The following is a 24,054-nucleotide window of genomic DNA, read 5'->3' on the forward strand; positions in this document are numbered from 1 at the left end:
CTCAAGACTTAGCTTCTGGCCACAGAAAGTATTTACTGTTTCAACAGCCTTTCCATTCCAAAGGAATGACATCAGCACTAGCACTTCTCAAACTTTTAGTCTAATTCTCAAGCAGAGCTCCATGCTCGCAGATATGCCAGTCATAACATGACATGCTTTCTCAGAATTTGTTCCAGATTTATTGGGGCTGTGACCGGCTTTAAGGCTAGGAAAGATCTTTTGTCAGTCACGTACAGCACAACCTACAATCCGCAAGAAAATGAACTCTTCAAAACACAGCCCAGCTCCTTTATGAACCGCTTACCGGTGTCAAAGCTTAAGACACGAAGAAGAACACATACAGACTTTTTCATTTCAGAGGATTGTATAAATATACATTAAAAAAGTCCTTGTACAAGAACAAACCTAAAACTGCAGATGCCATGCTGCAGCTGAGTCACAGAAACCAGGACCAGAGGGGATGTGACATGGTCATCGAGTCCATCCTCCTACACTGACACACGATCATCTATACCTAAACCATTCCTCAGAGACATCTGCCTTGCCCATTTTAAAAAAAAAAAAAAAAAAGAAAAAAGTTAAATAAATAACCTCCCACCCCGTGATCATGGCAATCTCAAAACTTCCTCCACTAGGCAACCTACCACAGTATCTAACTCTCCTCATCAATGGGAAGATTCTCTCCTCAACTGTCCCTGCTGCACCTTAAACCTATTACTTCTTTCCTGCACACCCACCGCAGGCGAGTTCATCACCACTTTCTTTGTTGCAACCTTTCACATACCTAAAGGCATTTTTTCCTCTTTAAACAAAGCAAGCTCATTTCTTCCTTACTTGTATTTACCAGATCACAGATCCCACTTACGGCTGTCCTCTGGAATGTTTTTTAAATTGGTGTCCATCCTTCTGAAGATGCAGTAGCAGCCCTGGCCACTGCACTCCAGCCAAGGCCCTAGCAGCACCAACTGAGGAGTGACATACCCATTTTCAGAGCTCGCTTTGAGGTTTCTTCTTCTCTTTGTCTATAGAGTAATTTGACTTTTGGTTTTTGTAGTCTACTATACCTCCCAGAACTACTGTGCAGAACTACCACATAGTGTAAAAAAAAAAAAAAAAAAAAAAAAAAAAAAGAGGCAGGTTTGAGAAGGACTGGCTGAAGCGTAGTACTTTGCTCTTGTCTTGATCAAACTTTTTCTTTCAAGGCCATTTGAGCTCTCCTGCTGTCTTGTCCTCCGTCCCTCCCCCTTAAGCCACCAAGCACTCTCAACCCTATCAGAGCCTGATATGGACTATAATTTAATACGCATCAATCCTTATTCCATCCTTCAAGTCCTTAATGAAAATATTGAATAAAATTAGACCTAGGACAGATTCCTGCCTAATCCAGTTTGATGCATCTTTCAAGTTTGTCAGGGAGGCAGTCCAGTGCAGGGCAGGGTCACGGATAAGCTGCAGGGCTATGTGCTGGCTAACAGATGTAATACTGAGAAGAGCAAATCCGGTGTCACACTGAACACACAGTGCTTTATGCAACTCTTCTCAGCACCACTTCCACAACTGGCAAAAACAGGGAGCTCTTCAGAATCAAAAACTTGTGGAAGAAGTATTTATATTCAAAACAGTCAGTCACACCATGCTAAAATATAACACACCAAGGAAGATTATTATTTAAGCCTACAAATACCTAGATGAGATTTCAACTCTAAATATTAAATATTTCAGATTTCTGCTAATTACATGAAAGCTAATAAAAACACTAGCGATAAAACACGACTGCAGCTCCCATGTCCAAGGTAGAGAGACTGACGTTATCCAACTTCAAGAAAAGATCCAATCGTTGAAACATGTTCTAATTCTTAAAAAATTGCTATGCATGAGCACCTCACATATTTTTTCCATTTCTAAGAGCCTTCCCACTGTTGCTATCTTAATCCTCCTGCTAAAATGCCTTACTTGATGTCTATGAGCTTATCTTTCAGTATTTGACCTTAAAGACCAAGTCTCATGTAGGTAGCAAAAAATCAAGCCACTCCCTAAATAACTGAAGGCAAACAAAACAAAAACCCTGCATGAACCCCAGAAGCTTACGTTTTCAGATCTTAAATAAGAAAAAAAATAAACCCCTAGCCATCCTGACTCACTGGGACAGAAAGCAAAGGATAACTGAAGTGTTTGCCTCAACACCACTATAATTTAGGCATGAATTGAATCATGTTTCGGACATGTCCTGGCCACAGTCTATTAACCTTACAGTTTTACATCAACTGCTTCAGTATCCTCCTGTCAATGGGGCAGGATACTCCAAAATACCTGGAGTGCAAATTCACATCATACCATTTGTCTCTCTCCTTCAAGCCATCCTTCTTTAAAAAGAAATACCTGCTATCGCATGGATAAGCATCAGATGTTTTCACATCAAGCAGATGTGGAAGCACTCAGATGTACGTGATGAAGTCATTTCTGCTAAAAAGTGTTTTAAAAATAAACATAGGTGCATTCAATCCTCCCTGTCCCCCAATATTGTTTTGATGTGTATTTTTTGTTGGGATGGAGCAAGGAAAATAAGATCAGTAGTAACCTACAAGGGAAATGAAATGCTGGATGCAAGGGACAAACGGAGTGTAAGTGACATGTTGGGTTTGTTTTTCTCTGCTTCTTTGCTGCTACTGCTGGAAGACAGCAATAACAACTCCTACTTTATTGGCTAAAGATCTGAGTGAATTCCTACTGTGAACACGCAGTTGGTCCATTAGAAGGCAGAAAAGGGCTTTCTTAGTAAAATACAGCACCTCCCCATCTCTATCACATACATTTTACATCTTAAGAAAGTGCTTTGTACATCTCACAAATAAGATAACAGGGGCAATGCACTGCATATGGCTGCAGCTGGCTGGTTTTGAAGGAACACCAAATTAAACAATGACATAACCAACAGAAACAGAGAAAGACCAAGCTGAATCTGCTGGAACAACAAACTGCTTACATACAGGACCTCTTCTTGGAGTACTCTCTTTTGTACTTTTGACTTCCTTTAGCTTATTTTCTGTGTCAAAATATTTTTTTTTTTTATTTTCGACAACTTCCCTTTTGCTATTATATAACAGCAGCCAGCACGCTACGTGGGTTTGAGAAGACAGCAAAAACTTTGCAGATAAACAAGGGCTGACTACACACAGGCTGCCACAGGCAGTGGCCACCCCTCCGTCTTTTTATCAAGTACACTTTTAAAAACGGCACAGCTGATTCATACAAAAGTAGCTAACCAAGAATAACTATTTAAAATTCTGTTGATTTTTATTAGCATAATTTCAGTGCTACAGGCTGCAATTTCAAAGCGTTCTTCTAAGTTGTGTTGGCATAAACAAAAAACTCCTGTTTGAGCAGCCAGGAGAGCATCCACATGTGTGAGACAGGTGGAGATATGCTACACGGTAATGCCTCCTCGTTCTGGCAAACTCTCATATGTGTGACAGCTATTAAAAAGGTTGAATCTTTGCAGCTAAAAATCTTGAGCCTCTCCAGCTTGATCTAAAGCGCTACCCTTTTCAGCTTAGAGATACAGCAGGCTCACCTTTTGGCCCAGGAGGGACATACAGCGCTGCTCCATGGGTTGCACGCTGAATTTGCACCAGAAAGAGCAACTCAATGCCACTAGTCAGATCGAACAGACAGACTTTGAAAATAAGTTGTTCTTCTCTAGTCTTGTCCCTTCTATATAAGCATTAGATATCACTACCCCGTAGCCCAGTGCAGTTCACCAAGTGCGATACTATGAGACTGAAGTAAATGGTTAAAAAAAAAAAAGATACACAATCAATCCTTTCCAATTCAGAAATTATTTTAATCATTGCCCCTTCCTGCACCTTGCTTAAGGCGCAGGAAGGTGCATAAGGACTGCTGAGAGAACTGTTATAACGTAAGTGAAATGATTTGTTTTTCTTCGTTTTTAAAAAAGCATTACTTCTCTTCTTTCTTGGCTTTCTTCCTTTTCTCTGTCATTTCTCATTTGGTTGGATTTATAGGTGCTATATATATTTGATACATCTTTGCAAAACATTTTTCTACCTATTCTTTCAGGAGTTTGTAAGCAGTCTACCTGCTGTTGCCATTAATGCCTTTCATTTCTAACAACAAGAAATTTTTTTTATTTGACAAGGAGACTGAAAGGCCCTCCTAGTATTTTCCTGGAGCTCCTGACTCCCACTTTCCAGGTAAAAATCTGATCTTTCATTCCTGCTACAAACTTTGCCAACAAACACTAATCTTTTGCTAGATACAATGAAGTTCTTCAAACCTTTCATGATTTTCTATGATAGTTGGGATGCGTGGCACTGCCTTACCCTTAATTCCTTTCATTTATTTGTGTACTGTTCCATGCTTTCCCCTTCTCAGTTCTCTCCATTCCCTGTCGCTTTAGCCTGTGACCGCCTGTCTGGCATTCGTTAGTATTCAGGAGCCAGGGTACAATCTGGCACGGCAGCCTCCGGCAGCCCTCCAAGACTGATGAACCAACTGGTCATTCAAAAGGAAAAGTAACTTCTGCAGAGATCACCACCTTACTGTTGTTATGACCCCGAGCTGCCACAAGTGACATGGCCATAAAAGCCCTACAGGTTTCTCCAGCCCAAAGCAGGAGGAGGAGGGGATGGCCAACTGGGCGGCCAAGATACCCACACTTCTTAATGTGTGAAAGGCCTCAACAGGGACTCAAAAGGACACCTGATGCCAGCTGTGAAATGACGTTATCTGGCATTTACAGAAGCAAGATTTCCTCTCAGAAAGAAAAGGTTCCCTTCAGTCATGGCAACTGAGTCTCAGCTGCCAGGCGAAGCGAGAGCCTGAGCACCACAAATACAAACAGTGAAAGGAGTGTCACGACTTCTTCTCCTTACACTGATGAAAAGCACAAGTTTGACAGCACCAAAAATTACTGTATTCTCTTCCCAAGCAGGTCACAGACGGCTCCATTGCATCTCACCAACAGCTTGAGAAGCAGCAGACAGCACGGGCATGTCTCTATCACTCTCTGGTCTCCCTGCTGAGACAGCCAGCAGGTCCACCCATGGCAGAGGTGATCCCCGCACCCTCTAAGAATTGAGGTGGAAAGCACAATCCCGATCAAATACAGACTTTGACAAGTCTCCAGTGTCACCAGTCTAGGGTTTTAAATCCTGTGACTGCTGCCCCATGCCAAACACAAAATATTTTTCTCTGAAATACTATCTCCAGTGCAGGGAGACAATGGCATCAGTATTGAACCCAAAATAAAACTTCCTTTTTCTTGACCTTCAAAAATATGACCTTACGAAAAATGGCCAATAAAAACCTTTTATAATCTTCCCATTAAACACAGTAATAGCATTTTCCTGATCAAACAAAAAAACTAGCAAAATAACCTGCAAAACTGCATATTTGCACAGGAAAACAATCAGACAGCACAGCCGAAACAGACTCCATAGGAGCTCCAAACTTGGTCGGGATTAAACGGAGTTCCTCAGCCAAAATTAACAACCTCCTTGGCAGTGAACCTTGCAGAGCCACTGAGTTTGCTACAATATGAAGGCAGCAGAGCACTTCCCCAATGCAAAGGCATAAGGCTGCCCATTATAGTCTAAGAAACTTTAACAAAACAACCATAAGCCAAATTTTGCCCTCAGTCACAACTCCTCAGTGCTGCTTGAATCAAAGAAGAAATTAACGGAGAAATGTCTTCTTTAGATTTCACCATGGGTAACAAAAAGTGTTTTGGGATGCTAGGTTTTAGCAAAGACCCCTATTTCACTCTCAAGAAGAGAGTCAGAGAGAGCTATTCATCCTTTACGAGACAGTAAACAGGGAAAACCTTCTCTAAAGCAGGGTAAATACAGAAAACGTGCCATCTTTTCACTGTTCTTGATTTTGTCTTAACATTTACATTAAAGCAGAAATCTTATTTCTAAGCACTATGTATACTATCTGCATGTGTTTTAAAGAGGTTAGATTGCACATGAAAAGTCTGTTTTTAAGGGGGGGAGGAAATCACTCCAAATTATAATGCTTGAAATACAAAAGATTTTTCATGGAGCCTGCACTGGGGTTTTTCACTATCAACCTAGTGAATGAACTACAGAGTCACGGTATTTTTCGAATGAACCCCAGCCTAGCTTTTCTGTTACCAATGTAAATTATTGACCTCTTTTTTCAGATGAAAACTATGAGATAATCAGATTGCAATGAGCAGTGGGGGAGATCGCAGTAATCCCAGAAAAGAAAGTATACTTTTTTCTTTCCACTCAGCCCCAGCACTACAGCTCAGAGATGGGGAGACGAAGAGCTCCCACTCCCCTCTTTAGTAACCCAAACACCTATAGATTGACAGCAGAACAGAAATAAGTTATCTTCCTCGTGACAGATGACAATCAATTTACTTGACTAATCCCAGCCTAAATTGTTTTGCAATCAAGCCTGAACGATGAACTGCGATTACATGAGCTAGAACTATATTAAACAGAACATTTCATAAAGATCAGGTGCTAAATTCCTACAACACAAAAGTTAAAAAAAGGCTGACGTGATGTTATCAGTGCCCTCCCATGCCTGTGATGTGAAGAGTGCACTCAAGAATGTTTAAAAAACCTGATCTATAATGTCTCTACCCATCAACTACTAGTGAGCTGAAAGAACTGCCTGTGCAATCAGCAGTCCTGTATGGGACAAGGGCAAAATACAATCTTGGATATTTGCACAACCAGTTTCGCCACTGAGAATCTTTCCAAATATTTAAAATATTTCACAGAAATATCCACCTGATTACAGCTCACTGGGAAGGCTTCAACAAAGCTACAGGAATTTCAACTTGATCTGGATTTCATTGCCAAGATGAAATTCAGGCAAAAGTCACATGAATCACGGTAAATCAAAGCAGCTGCTTCTAAGCACAGCTCCTTACAGAAAAAAAAAACAAAACAAAAAACCAAACTCAAGCTTCAGGACAAAAGTTTTTATAATAAACCCTGGAGAAAATGGGAATGGCTGCTTCATTTTAGAACAGTGTCTATCCCTTGTGTTAATTGCAATACTCAAAGCATCACCCTGCATTTCTAAAGAAAGGTTCCCCCCCCGTTGTCGTGTCCCCCCCCCCGCCGTGCCGCCCCCCCCCCCCCCCCCCGCATAAAAGAAAATATACTGAAGGGTCACAAAAACTTTTTAAATCAAATACCACCCTTCCTCAGAAAAGGAAAATTAACCAATGGGTTTTGTAGCACAGCCTGAGAGAGTTAGGTAAACAAATCCCATTAACTTCAGCGGGACACGAAATTTCATTTCACCATCTTTGCAAATCCAGATGAATATACAGACAGACATTGTTCAGAACATCTGGGTATACAAATAAGGGTTATTCATTAAATTATTAGACTTAAAGGTGTTTTATTTTTTATACTCTGGAGGGTGGAAATGTTCTGCCTCTTCCCTATAAATACCCTCGCCCTTCTGGCTTAATGTCCCAGATATTTCCAAATAAGGGAAACATGGTTCCCTTCCTTTGTCGGTGGTCCACGTTATCTCCTCTTAACTGGTGGAGAATACACTGTTTATCTTGCTCTGAAGCTCCGAGACCTTTGTGTAACTCTTCTCCCCAGCACAGGGATTTAATCACTGAGCATTTAAGCAGGATGAAAATGTACTTGATACGTTTTTTCTGTTGGTTGGATATCTATAAATTACGTAAACTCCTAGGAAAAAAGTCTCAGATTTCAGTCTTCTGGATTTGACTGTCAGTTGCAGCAGAAGCTGCAAATTCTTGAGATAATATGAAGATCCTCTGGGGGAAGAGGTTGTGCCTTACGTCATTCAGCACCAACTTCCTGATAAATCATGGAGCAGATACCTCATCCAGCTCCCCCCATCAAGGAGATCCTGCTGGCCATATGAGACAAGGGAGGGATGAAAGCAGATGAGAAAAATAATATGAGAGTCTACAGGGGTTGATCAGGATTGTGATAAACAGCCTTGGGGAAAAACTCCAGCCACCATCAGAAGGTTTTTTAAGTCACCAGTAAGGTCAAATGAGAACCCTGGAGCCAGATTTCCCCACTCTTTACTAGATATGCCCTACGCTTTCCTAGGTGGACTTGGAGCTGTGTTTCTAGCAGGCTAGCACACTTCAGAAGATTAGGGAGCTTCGACTGAGGTTTATTTTGTTTGAGCTTCTGTGATGAGACTGAAAAACGTAACCAGAATTGTGGTCACCCATTCTGTCCCATTTATGCCTCAGAGCTGTGGATGCCCAGGAGACCAACTCTCAGAGCAGCTTATAACCATGCCAGATGACACGTATCCACAGCTACCCTGATGCTTTGTTTGCATTTCCAGTCAGAAAAAGTCTGGATGAAACCAAGTTTGACACGTTTATGTTCACCTTTAAAATTAGCTGAGGCTCAAGATGGGAGAATATTGTGCCATTAATTTAAGAGGCGATGCTCCTATTTAGTTGAAGATAATCTCTTATCAACAACTTCTGGTGCCTAAGTTATGTAGCTGGTTCTTTAGTCTTTCAAGATAAGTGCATAAAAATAGAGTGTGAATATCTCCTCTTTCTCTGCCCCCCCCCCCCCCCCTAGTTTGCAGGACTCTGTGCTAATGAAGCACAAAACAGCCTTCTGCCAGAATGAAGCAATGTGGTGTGAAAGAAGATAGGACTGCCATGGCATTCAGGCTTCTCGTAAACTTTGGTTTTGTTCCTGCAGTATGGATACAGCAGGAAAATACCTCCACGCTCCCAATATTTCACATGCAGACAAACTTTCATAGGCTTGTAAATTCCTGGAAGTTATTTTGCACACAGTGGACTTCTGGGAAAGAGTTGGTCAAGATGCACTAGAAGGAACTACCCACAGGCAGCTCAAAGAAAAACACTGCTGGATTTGGAGCTAGGCAAAGCAATGGCTGACAGAAGGAGTACGTTAGCACTGGGCATGGACTTGCTTTTCAGTATCACTGGTCTACTTGTGATATTTAGCTTTTACCTTTCTCCATCAAAGCCCCATGATGCAAGTCAAGTTTCAAGACAGCAGAGGAAAGAGAGATTTGTTTCTCTCCCTCAACACAGTGTCTTTCTTGGTGATGCTGGATACACATCTTAGCAATTCTTTTTGCTGAAAAAAAGACATAAATTAAGCCTGATCTGGATAAATTCTTGCATGCATACAGATTGACATGAACTTGGGAATGTATTTTGCTTGAACTCTGCGTAGTGTCAATATGTTTCTAATATATTCATCAGTCTATACAGAGCTCGCTTACGTGGCTACTTTATGTGACTATTAGGTAAAATATTCTTTGATAAAGAATCTGTGTGGCCCAGCTAATGGAGTTGGCTCTGGTACACAAAAGGTGTATTCTCAGCATGTTAACATCAGAAGTATCTGAAACTCATATTCATTTTTTTTTCTGCCTGGCCAAACAATTTCACAGCCTATTATTTTAGAGAAAATACAAAAGATAAAGAATGTTTAAGAAGTAGGCATATTTCCAAATAGAAGCAAACAATACGACAAGCTCGGTCATGATGTGAGAGATAAGGTAGAAGCACAAGAATATCACACTGGAAATTCCCTGGTGTCACAAATTAACTGTGGTTTCTCAAGTTCAGACTAGTGCCCTAATTAATGCATCCTATTTCCTCTCACTTATTAAAACTTAAAGAAAAATAGCATGCACACAACATATATTTCTAATTAGATGTAAGTTTAAACAACTCAGCCAAGTAGTATTATTTGCTGAAACTATTAAAAAAAATGCAGTAGGAACAGTAATACTATTCAGATTTCATATGTGATGCTGATCTATATTCACAAGATTCAACACGTCTCTGTTTCCAGTAAATATTATGTTTCACATTTCATTACTCGGTATCATACTAAAATTCACATATCCTGACAGATGTATTTTAGTCTTCAGAGTGTTTTTTCCATGTTACTAATAAAATCACTGTGTCAGTTTTGACGGGTTGTCTTCAGGAGACAATCTTGTTAAATCCCCTTATTTTACAGAAGCAAATACATTTAGGGAAACCAGGGAAGCTGCACTTATGTAGGGGTATTTTGTATGTCAGCAGAAGAACTATTTATGACAAATTTTGTCCGCAGAACATGTCTACTTTGGTATAACAAAGGTCTTTATTAGTACGTACCAAATCATCAGTTCCTGGCTCAAAGAACATTAAGAGTTACATACATTGCCACAGTGTTTCTCAGTCTCTCTGCTTACATGGACCAAAAGTGATGAAACTACTCCTTTAAGCTTTTAAATCTATAGGATATACAGGTACAGACACATATACAGCCCAATAAGCTTGCAAAACAGATTCAGAACCAAAATAGAAAAGAATTGACAGGATCTAGAATGAGTAAGTAGAGGAACTTCGCCTGGTTCCTGTCTGCATTGAATCACAGCTCCCTCAATTTCCCTTTAATTCACAGGCTCCGGATTAAAAAAAAAAGTTGATACAATTAAAAAACCACAAAAATAAAAAAAGCACTTTTCCTAAATATATTGAAATGTTATAAAGAAGAGAGGGAGAACAGGATAGGGTTGTATCAAGAAAGCGTCAGCTCTATTTTTTATACGTCGTCATCCACTCTGCATCATGTACTAACAGCTTGCAGAGCGTATTCCACGCAGTTCAGGGATACTTGCCGGTACTAGTTCTTGCTAGCATCAGCCCAGGCTAGCCATACCAGTCAAATTTACTTCTTCATCTTAGAACTTCTGGTTTGCTGAGTTCAGGACTTTTAAAATGTTTTCAAATTAAAACCACCATAGTTAGAAAGTTTTCTTGCTAAGCCCATTTTCCATGTGTTCCTGACACATTCACCTCAAAGAAATGAGCACATAGAGCTAGCCAGATATCCTGAGAAACGTCCATCAGCAATGCAGGCAGGAATATGAGGCATCTGAGGCAACGGTTTTCACCTTTGGGAGTACGCGAAGGCTGTTTCAGTGCACAAAATCAGATTTACAAAACCTCAATGATAGGAAAACAACATCTTTGAGTTTTTAAGCTGGTTGCACACATATGACAATGGCACTACAAAAGTTTATGATCTATCTATTATCTGTCTACAACAACTCTTTGAACTATTAACAAATTCCAATGTTTTTTCTCTCTTCTCCATATGTAATGCATGCCAACTCCATGTGTAAGAAATCAGCTGCTCAGAGTAGTAAAGTGGACACCAAATCAGTGTTGCTCACTTTGGGCAGCTGAAAAGCACGTCTGCTTTTCAAAAAAAAAAAGTTAGACAAGTTCGCAGACAACAGGTCAACAAGCGGGTACCCAAAGGACTAGGCAAGACTAAACCCTCTATCATGCCCGGCACGTCTGGATGCTGGTGGAGGAGCAGGGACCAGCGTGCAGGACAGGGCCGGTCTTGCAGGCTCTCCCCCAGCAGCACCTCCATCACAATTGCTGAAGATAGCCCACTGGGCTAGACAGGCCCCTGCTCTGACCCAGTAGGGCCAAATCTTCTCAAATCACCACCAAAAATACTCTTTACAGAACGCTTACATAAAGGTGCATGCGACCCCCACGGGGCTGCCTCCCTGCCCAGGCTAGGTCTGTTTATATTCTGGCACCCAGTTCCCAGCACCCACCCAGCTCCTGGACAGGATGCATGTAACAATCCATCTCCTGCTTTCTACTTTTACCCATTTGAAGTGCTTTAGTTTTGGCTATCTTAGGTTCTTCAAACTTCAATGAGGATTAAAAAAAAAAGTTTTTATCTGATTTGAAGGAAAAAAAAAAAAAGATGTTTTATTAGCAAATAGGCGAAAGCATTGTAAGAATGCTCAGAACTGCTTATGTTCCCACAGTACTTGCAGCCGCATACAAAACTTCTCAAACTACCAGATAACTACAGGACCAAGAAGTGACCACTGAGTGCATGAGAAGGAAGTGACTCAGACTGAAATTCATAAAGGACAGCATGAATGGGACAGGATTTCCGCTTACAGCTCTTTTTACATGGCGAGGCTCCTTTATTAAAAAAAAAAAAAAAAAAAAAACAAACCCACAAACAAAAAACCAACCTTGATCCCCTCCTCTCCCATTCAGTTTTTAAAACAGCTCTGCAGAAAAACTACAGTATGGCTTTTAAATCAGAAACCCTGCAACATACCTCCAAGTCTTCTGCCTGTACAAGACAGCATCCATCCTACCACAGCAATAATTTCTAACTTTTCAGGCAATTATAAGCCATCATTTTCCTTTTTTTGCCTTAAAATGGCATATTTTCAGCATCCAGCATAACTAGAAATCTTTATTTACAAGTGCACCTCCCAACATAAAGGCACAATGCCTTCAATGGAAAAAGACAGAGGAAATGTACTTAAATGCCCAATCTGAAACTGTAATTTCCCTACTAAAAAGAGGTCCTGATGCTACGCTACAGGGCCAGCCTGGGATCATAACGGTGCATAATAGAAGTACTGACGTATTTTTAATGTAACATCGTGCTGTATAGAGTACAGAGTGGCAGAGAGGAGCACATGCTGGATCCACAACTGAAGAGGTGACTAAACCAAAAGCACTCCGGAGTCATTTACTTTGTTTTAGTACTATTGACAACACTATCACCCCATTTCTTCCACCAGTGCTGAATCAGCTTTTTGGAAAACCCCTCGTTCTTTTAATATTGGAAGAAAGGCAGTAACTTATTGACACGTGGCAGAATTTTCCTTGAGTACTTACTCAAATTTCATGGGCATAATACATGCAATGAGTGTATATTTTGATGGAAAATTACATTGTTAACTTAAATATCTCACATCCTGTGATTTGTGTCATACCTTTTCAGGAAAAAAGTAGAGTTTCTTCAATGTTATTCTTACAGTACTCTGTAATAACCTCAGTGCAGTCACAGCAGAGATTGCTTGGAGGTGCTCAGTAAGGAGCAACACATCCCTCAAAGAAATTACTACCGAGGAACAAGGAACAGGACAAGCATTTACTTAAACACAGGGGTAGCAGATCCAAGAAGAGAAATGCCTATCTTTCACTTCCCCGTCACAAACGCCACCATGCAGATCATATTCCTCTACCGATTAAAACAGGCACTCAAACTGCCTTTCAAAGCGTCAGCTTAGGAGCGGCTGGGACTGCCGGCACGCACCCAGCCCTGGGGGAGACACCGCCTGCCACCAGCAAGTTCCTACTCACACTCCCAGCGCCAAGGTAGCTTCCAATGCTTTGCTTCCGAAAAGCCCAGTCCCTAGGGAAAGCAATTGCTATGTCATGCTGTAGTACTATGTACTGATGCACGCCATTTTCTGCGGCAACCAGGATTTAGGATGAGCAAGTGTCTGCTCCAGCTGTGTACAGGGCTCCTAAAGCCCCGCTCCCTGGCAGGCAGCGCGGCAGCATGACTGTTTTGGTGACAGCAGCTTGCCAGGAGCTGGCTCACTGGATTGCTCCAACATCCAAACACCCAAAATAAGCACACCAGCTACCGTACCACAAACACACACACACCAACCAGATAGGAAATGATATGCTATAAAACACATCACAATCTCGATTAAGGAATTCATGCAAAACGAACCCATCACCTCCAGTTCTCCCTCATCTTTCTCTAAGTTTTACTCTAAATTCACACATTCCTACTTGCCTCTTAAGAGTTTTTTAGCTACGTGGTTTTCTAAATAAAAACTCTTATTCTCTACATTTTATATATATATATATATATATATATATATATATTTTTTTTTTTTTTTTTTTAATAGTTTTCCAGGCTATTCTGGAATTTTGGAAGCAACCACACAGCACCATCAAATTTTTACCTATTAACAGGCTTGAATCAATACACATCCACAAAAAGTGCACGTTTAAACAGCTTTGCTGCTTGTTGCTTCTGACACGTTCTTTTTCTTGGCTATTCTAAACACACTGTCATCTTAGCAGCATGAATCAAAATTATCAGCTGTTCCCAGATTGCTTTTAATTCTCACCCCAATTACCTGTATGGCCATGTTAGTCAGGTATCAATCAATAAATCCCCAAATAATTCAAGAAGAAACAGAGAAGGTAAATATAAAGCAGCAGCTATGATTAGAAGCTTATAAATATCAAGTGGAAGCTTATTTTAGGGCTTTGTTCAGTGAGTTGGATTTATCAGGAGGTGGGACAACTGATGCTTATTTGCATGGTCTCCTGTTACGGACTTTTTCACAGTTTGGGGGAAGACTCCATCATTTGCTGTTCCCAGCTTTAAGGCGCTCTCTGGCTGACAGACTGGACGTGCCGTAGCCCTGACTTCACTGATTTTCTTGGCATTTTAAGAGCGCTCACCACACTCTTCTGCTGGAGCACAGCAGACTACTCCAAGAGAAAAAATGAGACAAACACAAAGGTTGCAGGAAACCCTTAAACTACAGATTTTTAAATTAAATCTAGATTATTTTAAAAGTGATCATCCAGGCTGACTCAGTGCCCACTGAAGCTATATTGCAGTTTAGCTGTTAAGACTATACTTTATTCCAGGTCTTTCATACAGGCGCTTCCACATACCTCATGTATTCCACCACAGACTAGAGTAAAAAAAATAAGATAAACATAAATAAGACTATTAAAGGTCGTATAAGCTGATGGACAAGAAATAATTAGGAAGTCTAATGCAGTGATTCATTTTCTTGGATTAAAGCATTCCCAAATATAGCTCCTTGCTAATTCTAAAGACCCCGAAGCACACCTACAAATCCTCATTCCTTACAATGCCAGCAGCATTTTTTCCCCCTTCAGCTATCGATTAAGTTACTTTTCATGAGTATTTATTTCAGTTGCATCTCACAAGTACACAGCCAAATAAATATACACAACACACAGATAAAGTAAAACCTATGTTGTATGCATAAATTCACACGAGAGATTTCAAAGTGCGCTACATTATAAATACCCTAGAAGTGCCGGGTATAAGCTTGCTTACTACCTAGCAGTTTGTTCAGCCAGTTGCAGTTGTAGCTGTCAGTAAAAAGACAGGCAGAGAAGAGAAAGGCTGAAAGGTATAATGATTCATAACAAGTTATTGAGTTAATTTAGGTAGAACTGGCTATCTGCAGAATGGCTTGTGATAAATGAGATTTGATTAGATGAATGACCTAATGTTTTATTGTAAAGTTTCAATTTTTTAAATGATAAGCCTCTGAAAACACTGAAGAAAATTATTCCAAAAGTAGCCAGATTTATTTAACCACTAATTCCAATGGCTAAGATTAAGCAATTTCTTTTCAAATTTCTTCCATTTCAACTAATCATACTTCCATTGAACTTTCACGTAAACAAACTTGTTTTTTTCAGCAATCATCTCTAACCTTTCTAATAAGTTTACTACATTTACCTATGAGATGCAAAGTAGTGGTACCTAGTAGTCAGGTTTTGGTTATAGCTCAATTGTCCGTAAGGATTTTTGTCAAGTGCCAAGATGCCTGTATGAAAAGCAAAATAAAACCAAGAACTTGACCATAAAATGCATTTCGGTTTCCAATACATAAAAAGAGAATGATGCTGCATCTACCAAGGAGTAGTCATGAATGATGGGGAGGCAACCGGTTCATCTTACAAAACAAATATAGTATAGCAAGCTCAACATTTATATTTAAGTTCACACTGTATTAACACTGTCTTTATGTGTGGGTGGCAGTGTTTTTTGGCATAGTTACTAGATCCATATACAGGCGGTCGTTAAGCCGGAAAGGTGCAATAAAAAGGAATTAAAAAGAAATAAAACTGTCTTTACCATGTGGGTCTTGTTCATTTGACTTTGGGCTGCTTCTTGCCCTGCGCTCCGGTTTCTTTACTGCTGGAGCCCCCCCGCCGCCGCCACCTCCGCTGCTTGCTCCATTGTGGCTCTTTGCATAACCATTATATACAGTTGTGCAGCTGCCTATATGGCTTTTGTAGATGGATGAAGGAGGACTATTCAGACGGTTTTGGCGATCAATCTGCCTGTCTTTGAGTTTTTTGTGCTGTGGTTTGCTGTACTGATCTTCCCTGGTAATATAGCTGGACATCCCATATAGTGGTATGATTTCTGAAATGAAAGAATTCACTCACGTTAACTCAGAATAACAAAATAACTAAATTTTCTTCAGAAGACCAAATTCCTGACCATCCCTAAATGAAACGATGCCAGATTTTCCTGGAGGTGGGTTTTACACCAAACCAAGGGGTTTTTTCTTAAAAAAGCTTTTCTGCAGGACTGATCCATTTTTTGTATTATATTAAGTGTGCTCATTTGCTCTTTGAGACTTTATAACTCTTTGGATGAGCACATATGAACAAGTAAAATACAGCAATTAAGGTGACAGTTCTTCCCCTTCTTTTCAGCCTTTGTGTTTTGGGGACACAGATTTCAAGGAAAAATCCAGGGAGGCTGATATTTAGGAAAAAGCCTTCATAAGTTCACAGCAATTTAGCAGTTTTTCCCCCAGGGCCCGACTGGACAGAATAAGCTGAGATGCCCTGGTTTCAGGCTGCCATCACTGATTACATGCAATTTAATTTCTCAGTATAAATATAGACTTTACAATCGTGTCAACTGTGCCTGCCTAAGGAGAGAAGCACGGCATGAAGTGGAAGCTTTGGATAAGTAAAACTGTCTGAAAAAAGCTTGAGAAATATCATAAATATCATATGCATACTTCAGATATACTTCATTAAATACAATCCCCACTTCCCCCCTCCAAGAACGACTATCTCTAACCTAAGGCAGGTCAGCTTGCAGGAATCGGAATATTTTCTGCTTTTCCCTATAGTTCAAACCTCCTTTTTGTGCTCCACTTCGAGTCTGAAGCTTGAACAAATTCATGCCCAAAACAACAGTTTTGCCTTTGTTAGCAAAATAACAATTGATACTTGATATATTCTTCACATTTTTTTTCTACATCCATTCAGAAGTTATCATACAAACCTCTGAAGCAAACAAGCGTACTATCCAGCTGTTGGAAGCCTTGTTTGTAAGTTGAGATTGCCATGTATACTGTATTATAATTTTCCAAGTTGTTTCAACTAGCCAGATTTTCTTTCTTTGATATTTCACTGTGTCTTGGCCTTCATCTTTCCTTATCTAGCTACATGTTCATATTTGTATTCTCACAGCAACTAACTGCCTAAAAACAGCACGCTACAAATAAATGCAATTTTTGTTTAAAGTATAACCCATTGTACAGCAGATGGGAAACAGTAGATTAATGCTCATGAGGACAATATGCACCACTTCAATTATTTCAGTGTTACGGGTATAGGTCATTCCAGTAAAGCAACCAAGGATATTTTTTTTTTTTTAATTTTTTTTTTTTTTAATTTTAAGTTGAATCGGCTTCTTGGTATCTCCAGGCTACAGAAATATTCAACATCTACTTAACTAGCAGCTCTATGTTCACTTCGCGCACTACCACGTTTGCATGCAAGACTTTGTCAAGCAATCTGATGAACTGTCCTGTTCCCTTTTCAAGAGAAAAGTCCCTCCCCTACGGATCTGGCCGGCTACACCATCCTGCTGGTTTCCTGAGCTTCCCACTTCCTCCCCCCAGTACAATGAAGTTAAATGTCAGCTGTAACAGTCCATTCCTCACTAGAAAATGAGGTCTGTGGGTCAACAGAAACTTCAAGAGGTAGCATCAGTAGATACCTCCCCTCTCTCTTTCTGCCTCTTCCTTCCCACTCCAACAGAACCTCACTTCTGGTGATACGGCTTAAGCATATTCTTTAGAAAGGGTCTTAACTTCAGGTAGTTCAGCAGTAATGAAAAACCATGAATCCTGAACTGATTTCCATGCTAAACATCTCAAGTAGCTTTGACAATTACTTTTTTGGTTAACGCCCTCTTTCAGATTACACAAAGACTTATCTCCAGGGTGGCAGAGACACAACAGGGCAGAGTTCAGACAGAAATACGCTCCTTTCACTCCTTTTCTTGCAATTATTTACTCATGGCCTGATTAGGGTTGCCATGCTACCCTTCGGTATCGGACAATGCTTTTCAGTGACTTGCTGCACAGTCTCAACCAGAATAACAATCAGAAAGTGCCTGTTATTTCTTGGAAAACCACGGCTGGGGGGCAAAAGGCACATTACAGCCGACAGGAAGTGGCATTCGGCTTTTCCCACTGGAAATGACTGCGGCAGGCCGCGCCCGGATCCAGCCCTCCATATCCATCCTCATTCCCAAGCCAGGACTGACACATTTTGTCTCTTGGTTTTCTGTACAACGCTGCATCGTGACGCAGCAAGAGCAACCGGCATGACTCATGTCCCTAGTCTGGAGCATGGGATGAGGCATTTTTTCCCACTGTTATTTACAAATTAAGTTAAAATTGATTTTGTTTCTGCAACCTAGTGTTGCAACACAGGATCGTCCTAAATTGCTGCACTCTGGATGGCTACACCTCCTGACGCTTTCCTGCTCCGGATGTTAATGAAGGACGCTCCATCCATGTGGGCAAAGCCACTCTACAAGTTCTCCAATTAATTTCCGCTCTTGGTTCCACTAGTCCTTAAAGCGTGCTGAACACAGGTGTGAAATGCCAGTACCTTCCTTCCAGCTCACCTTGTTCTCCATATATTGTAGGGGGAAGATGATGCTGTGGGAAAAACTGTGGTGGCATGTCCCCAGGTCCAGTGACAGGAGGATAAAAAGCTGTATGAGAGTTGTGAATAAAATGGGGATGGTGCGTCAGGTATGGAGGTAAGTGATGGGTTGGAGAGATGGCCGAAGGATAGCTAGGAGGATAACACTCTGGAGACTGGGGGGTAACCACTACCCTCCGAACGCCGGTATTGTCTTCTATCACCTGGAAGGGAAGGCAGGGAAATGAGCACGTTATGCAGCATCTGAACCAAATATATTTTTAAAACAGCACTGTTTACAGTTTGTTCTCCCATCAGCAAATGGTTGGTCCTTAGGTTTATTCATGAACACATTTCTAAAATTAATATCAGCAGAAGTAATCATAGTGGTGATGTGGCTTCTCCTGGAGACTCAGATAGCCACACTAATCACTGGGAGACTTACTGCTGCTCGTGATAACTATGTGGGTAAGAGACAAAATAAATAACCTGTATTTAGGGAGTAAAACAATTGAAAAAGGAACACAAAGCACCAAAATAAGAGTACCCATTGGGACCAACCTTACATTCTGCCCATAAAATTTCTATCACTGATTTTGACAGCACTGAGTGAGTACGGAGTTAGTACCACCTGGAAATTAGCTGGCACTGCTATTGCAGAGGGGCTGCATGTGTGCACAGAGACAGGTACTCTGCAGGAACCCGTTCTATTGACACACATTTTCAGAAGAATTGCTCTGTTCACAATGGGTATCTGTTCAAGACAAATCATAGGGCAGAAGGTTTTTTCTGCTACAGAGCTGGTCTATACGTCCGTGCAAATCAGCTCTGGAATATGCATAACTTGGCCCCAAATGCCAAAGTCAAAGCATGTAAAAACAGATGTAGGAAGGTGGAAATGTGCTTAGGCTGAAAAAAGTTTTTCAGCTTATAGTTTTTCCAGACCTATATTTCTGGAGAACAGTCAATCAGCCAATTTTCAGTCCAGACTTCGGATCCAAGCTTTTCTTGAAGCTTATTCAAAAACCTTCTGCCATTTTTGGAACTTAAAAATACAGCCGCATAAGAACAATTACTATCCCTTTGATTCTGTACATTGACGTGCATAAGGTAGAAAAGCATGAAGGAAGCATAATTTAGTTTCATACAAACAGGCTGTTAAAAACCTGATTTTTTCTAAACTGACTGATGACACACAGATGGAATAATATATGTGATGAATGTGTTGTATGAGATAAGTGGATGCACATCAAGGGCACCTGCCATAAGATGCTGTCACTCTCAGCTGATTGCCACCACCATTAGCTGGAGTTATCTACCCCCCGTAGCAGCACCAGCAGAAAAGACTCTGCTACGGATCCCCACACTCCAGTGACTCTTGTCACATCACAGTGTCTTAGCCCAAACCACAAAGAAAAATTTGTTTATGCTGATATACCCTGAAGCGAAGCAACGGCATGGGCACACAGTTGTTTCTGCTGACTCCACTGCAGTGATGAGCCCTGTCTAAGAGATGATGCCCACAGCCATGAGTGGTAATGCTCCAGCAAACACAAGTCCGTGCCTCAGGCATCAGCTGAACAAGTTATTACAGGGTAAAATTTAACCAGTATTAGCTGACCCAGTTCTTTCCCTAGGCTGTGTCCTAAAGTTATATGAATTTACGCCTGTTAGCTACGGGCTGCGACCACGGACACGGAAAATTTCTGTGGGTTGGTTGGCCTCCTACAGAAGAAAATTTTCTATAGAAAGTTAATTCACTCACTTGTAATTGATGTTTTACATTAAAAAAAAAGTGTTGCTTGCTATGCTGAGCAACCAGAATAGGAATTGTTTAGCTTAATATACCTGATCCTAACCTCTAGATTTACAACCTCAGCTAGCAATTTGTCATCTGCTAGCTTTAAATGTCAAAGACTTTACAGAGTCCTCAAAAGACAGCTGAACCTCAGAGATTTAGGCTATCACATCAGTGTAACTGCTGCATTTTCAGGCCTTCCATCTCTGCTACTGGTTCTACTCAACCTCCACAGCATCTCTTATCCTGGTGCCAGGTCTGATCCTCTTCTCCAGGTTTTGGAGCGCAGGTAAAATCCTTGTTCATTTAGCACATATTTGATAAACAGAACTACTTATTTAGGACTGTGTACAGAAATGCTGGACTTAACTCTCTCAGATTTGGATCATGCTTTAATTTGAGATAGCAAGTTCCTACATCTTGATGTGAAAAGTTTCTATTATGGCTTTAACTAGTCCAAGCCTCAAAGACAACTTTAGTCTTCCAGGTGGGTATAAGCTCTTATTTGTGCATCTAGACCAGACTACCTGTGTATTTGGTGCCCTAGTGAAAGATGAATATGTTAAATAACAGATTTAGACGGAAAGCTTGTACTCTGTAGTAGCACGCAATGTAAACAGATATTTAAAATTATTAGGATTTCTCTTCCTGAACTATCTTCTAGAGAGCCGGGAGGAAAGCTCAGAGTTCCTTCAAAGACTTTTTTGATGAAATTATCCTGCTAGATGAAACTATAAAATACCATCAGTAGTGAGAGAAAAGCCAGAGATCAGGGGATGAGCCAGCCTTCCAAATGACTTCCGTCAAAAAGCTAAGAGACTAATATTAATATATTTTATTTGTTTCCTTCCAGGCCACAAATGCTGACAAATACTGTTACTTCATTTGCACATGTTCCAAATGAATGCAGAAACACAGGGGACCTTGCAAAAAAATACTTTATTTCCCTATGCTACAGGGCATTTTCTCACTAAACTAGGAATTACAGATTTCTAAGTAAATTTCTGAAGCTGCACATACAATCTTTAAATATGATACTCTGTCCTTAACAGATCATAAAATTGGTAATCCAATGTATTATATATTATATGCATTAAGTAGCTATAAAACCAGCACAGGTTAAGACTGTAAATATTTACAGTTATTATCTTGATTTGTAAAACTTGCAGTGGGTAGATATAGTAGTGCCATTCTGGGAGATGACACTCTTTCATTTCATCAGACAGAGGAAATTAGTTTTGATCCATTAATGTAAATCGTGTAACTTAGCAGAGAGGTTAAACTTCGCTATTTAAAGAAGAAATCCGCAATTCTTTGTATCTGCTTAAAACCGTTTGTCATGAAGATCATAAATTCATCAGGAAACACACTGCCTGCTAAATTGTCTCTACTTCAGTGCCCAGAAGCGATGAAACCCTAAACCCTGTTGAGGTCTCTAGATGCAACTGGAGTATTAAAAGTAATTGCTATTACTAATTTTAGCAGTTTATACTTACAGAAAACAAGTATCTCTGGTCATTTGGCACCTAGAGATAAACTTTCATTATTTTGTGTTTTTCAAACAGTTACTAGGTAAATCGTCTTTTGCTGTTATTTTTTGTGCTTGCTGGTGTAATTGGCATGCTGCCTCAATAACAATATTATTATAGCATAGTTCTGTGTGGTTTTTTCCATATTTTAGGGAGCTTAATTGCTGAGTGAGGTAGATAGATGATGTTTCAGGAGAATCTGGATGAACATTACTCATACACAATAAAATTGCCTCCCCCATCGGTTGCCACATTTTGAGAATACCATTTTAAATGTTGTTTGTTTTACATTAAAGATATTACTGTAGTAATGAAAACTCAATCTAACTAGAGATAATTCACATATTCAAAGTACATCACTACTCCATGTTCTCTTATTTTTCTCCACTGAAATTTAATACTACACCCCTGGGAAAAAGACATGCATGTTAATTTTGCACAGGTAAACTGTACCTATATTTTGTGAGTTCCAGTTAAAGGAATACAATCACTCTTATTCCGTAACACACACACGTTTACTAAATGGGTACAATATGGTAATATGGAATTAATTTCCATTTGCTTTCAAAAAATTTTTCTTCTTTCACTGAAACTTAGCATGCTAGATTCAGCAAAGACATCTGGAGCATGGCCACTGGGTGGACCACGACCAATACTTTGGGAATTTCATAAACTAATTTGAAACTTCATTCATAAATCAATCTGTACCAGAAAACAGTACAGAATGAGCTCATCCGCAAGGAACTTGGATGTCAACATTTTATTTATTCACTTGATTTATTAAGGATGCCAATCCAAGTTCATACCAGCCCTGGCAAGTTTGCATCACTATCTTTGCCGTCCATCACGTACAAACACCAGACTAAATCTGTACCTTGAACCTGGAAAATAGACAGATGAACATCTATAATGCTGGCAAGAACGTTGCGGTATTTTAAATCTAGAATGATACAGATCTTCAGGACCAACGCTCACGAACTTAAAAGGATCGTCCTTTTATGGCTTGCTTCATGTGAGTGTGAGATCTGTATAACCTTCCTTGTGTTCAGAGCATTGGGGAGGATCATCCTGTTAAAGGATGACTCAATCGATCACAGTCTACAAAACACACAGAGAAGCTCTGTGACCAGTAAGCCATACAAAAACAGAGTCTGTGGCTAAAAGCTTATGCTAGCCAAGCATGACTTTGGAGAACACCTCTCTTAGGATAGAGGATGTACCCAAGACCAAAATCCTGATTCCCAAGGATGTGATGGATTTTCTACCACTTTAAGTGTCATTTAAAGATTTTCCTCTTTCTAGAAGTTACACTCTAATTCTGTCAAATGCTATGTGCTTGATGCAGGAATACTGAACTGCAGGACCATGGCTTGAGTTGCATAGTTCAGACTACATGACCCCAACGTTACCTCCTGACAAAAGGAGTCTTATTAGCTCTATGCATACTTCATGCTCCAACCAGTAAATCAGTCCTTTAGCCTTAAAATATCTGTGGCAGAGACCACATATTAACAACTCTGTAAATAAAATCAAAAGTGAAGTTTCATGCCAAATTTTCACGTCCAACTACACATGAGTAATTCCTTAAATTCCAGTGGAATCACTCCAGATTTATTTCAGAGAGAGCAGTCCTCAGCCAATAGCCCTAAGCAAACAAGTTCATGACCGTGCTTTTTGATATTTCCATTGTTCTAGTTCTTCTCATAAGAACACCCCAAATCCTCCTTTCCCTCCTCCCAAACATACACTATGACAAGCAGAAAAAACAACCCATGAGGATGCCCCCAAATTTAATAGCTTGGCACCCAAATCATGACCTTTAATCTTCAGATTATGCTGACACCAGGGAGCCAGAGTGCTCTGGGAGCCAGGAGGAGGCATTGGGCCACAGACCCCAAGGGCACATAGCCTCTGGTGGCCATCCCAGCAGAGGGCATGGTCCCAGCCTGCTCCGCGGGACTCGTGGCAGGGAAGCAGCTCAATCCACAGCTCAGAACTGGAATGGGCATTAACAGCTTGTGACCGGCTCCTGACAAGTCGTAGGAGCTGCTCCCTTCTTCTCCTTCAACGTCCAACAGTTGCAACCAAAACTGTTGACTTCGCAAGCATTTAATATAAATTTCTCT

General features: G+C 40.4%; 1 protein-coding gene across 1 annotated transcript in view; it reads right to left on the minus strand.

The window, feature by feature from the left end:
• The window catches only part of FNDC3B (fibronectin type III domain containing 3B), a 218,161-nt gene that overhangs the window by 87,954 nt on the left and 106,153 nt on the right, over positions 1 to 24,054 (minus strand). Inside the window, exons 5-6 of the mRNA XM_076341361.1 lie at positions 18,582 to 18,825; positions 15,771 to 16,064 (exon numbers count right to left, since the gene is read on the minus strand). Of these exons, the coding sequence (XP_076197476.1) occupies positions 15,771 to 16,064; positions 18,582 to 18,825 (538 nt within the window). The remainder of the gene's footprint in view (positions 1 to 15,770; positions 16,065 to 18,581; positions 18,826 to 24,054) is intronic.

Source organism: Aptenodytes patagonicus, chromosome 6 (assembly GCF_965638725.1).
Source record: "Aptenodytes patagonicus chromosome 6, bAptPat1.pri.cur, whole genome shotgun sequence".
In the NCBI taxonomy this organism is placed as follows: Eukaryota; Metazoa; Chordata; class Aves; order Sphenisciformes; family Spheniscidae; genus Aptenodytes; species Aptenodytes patagonicus.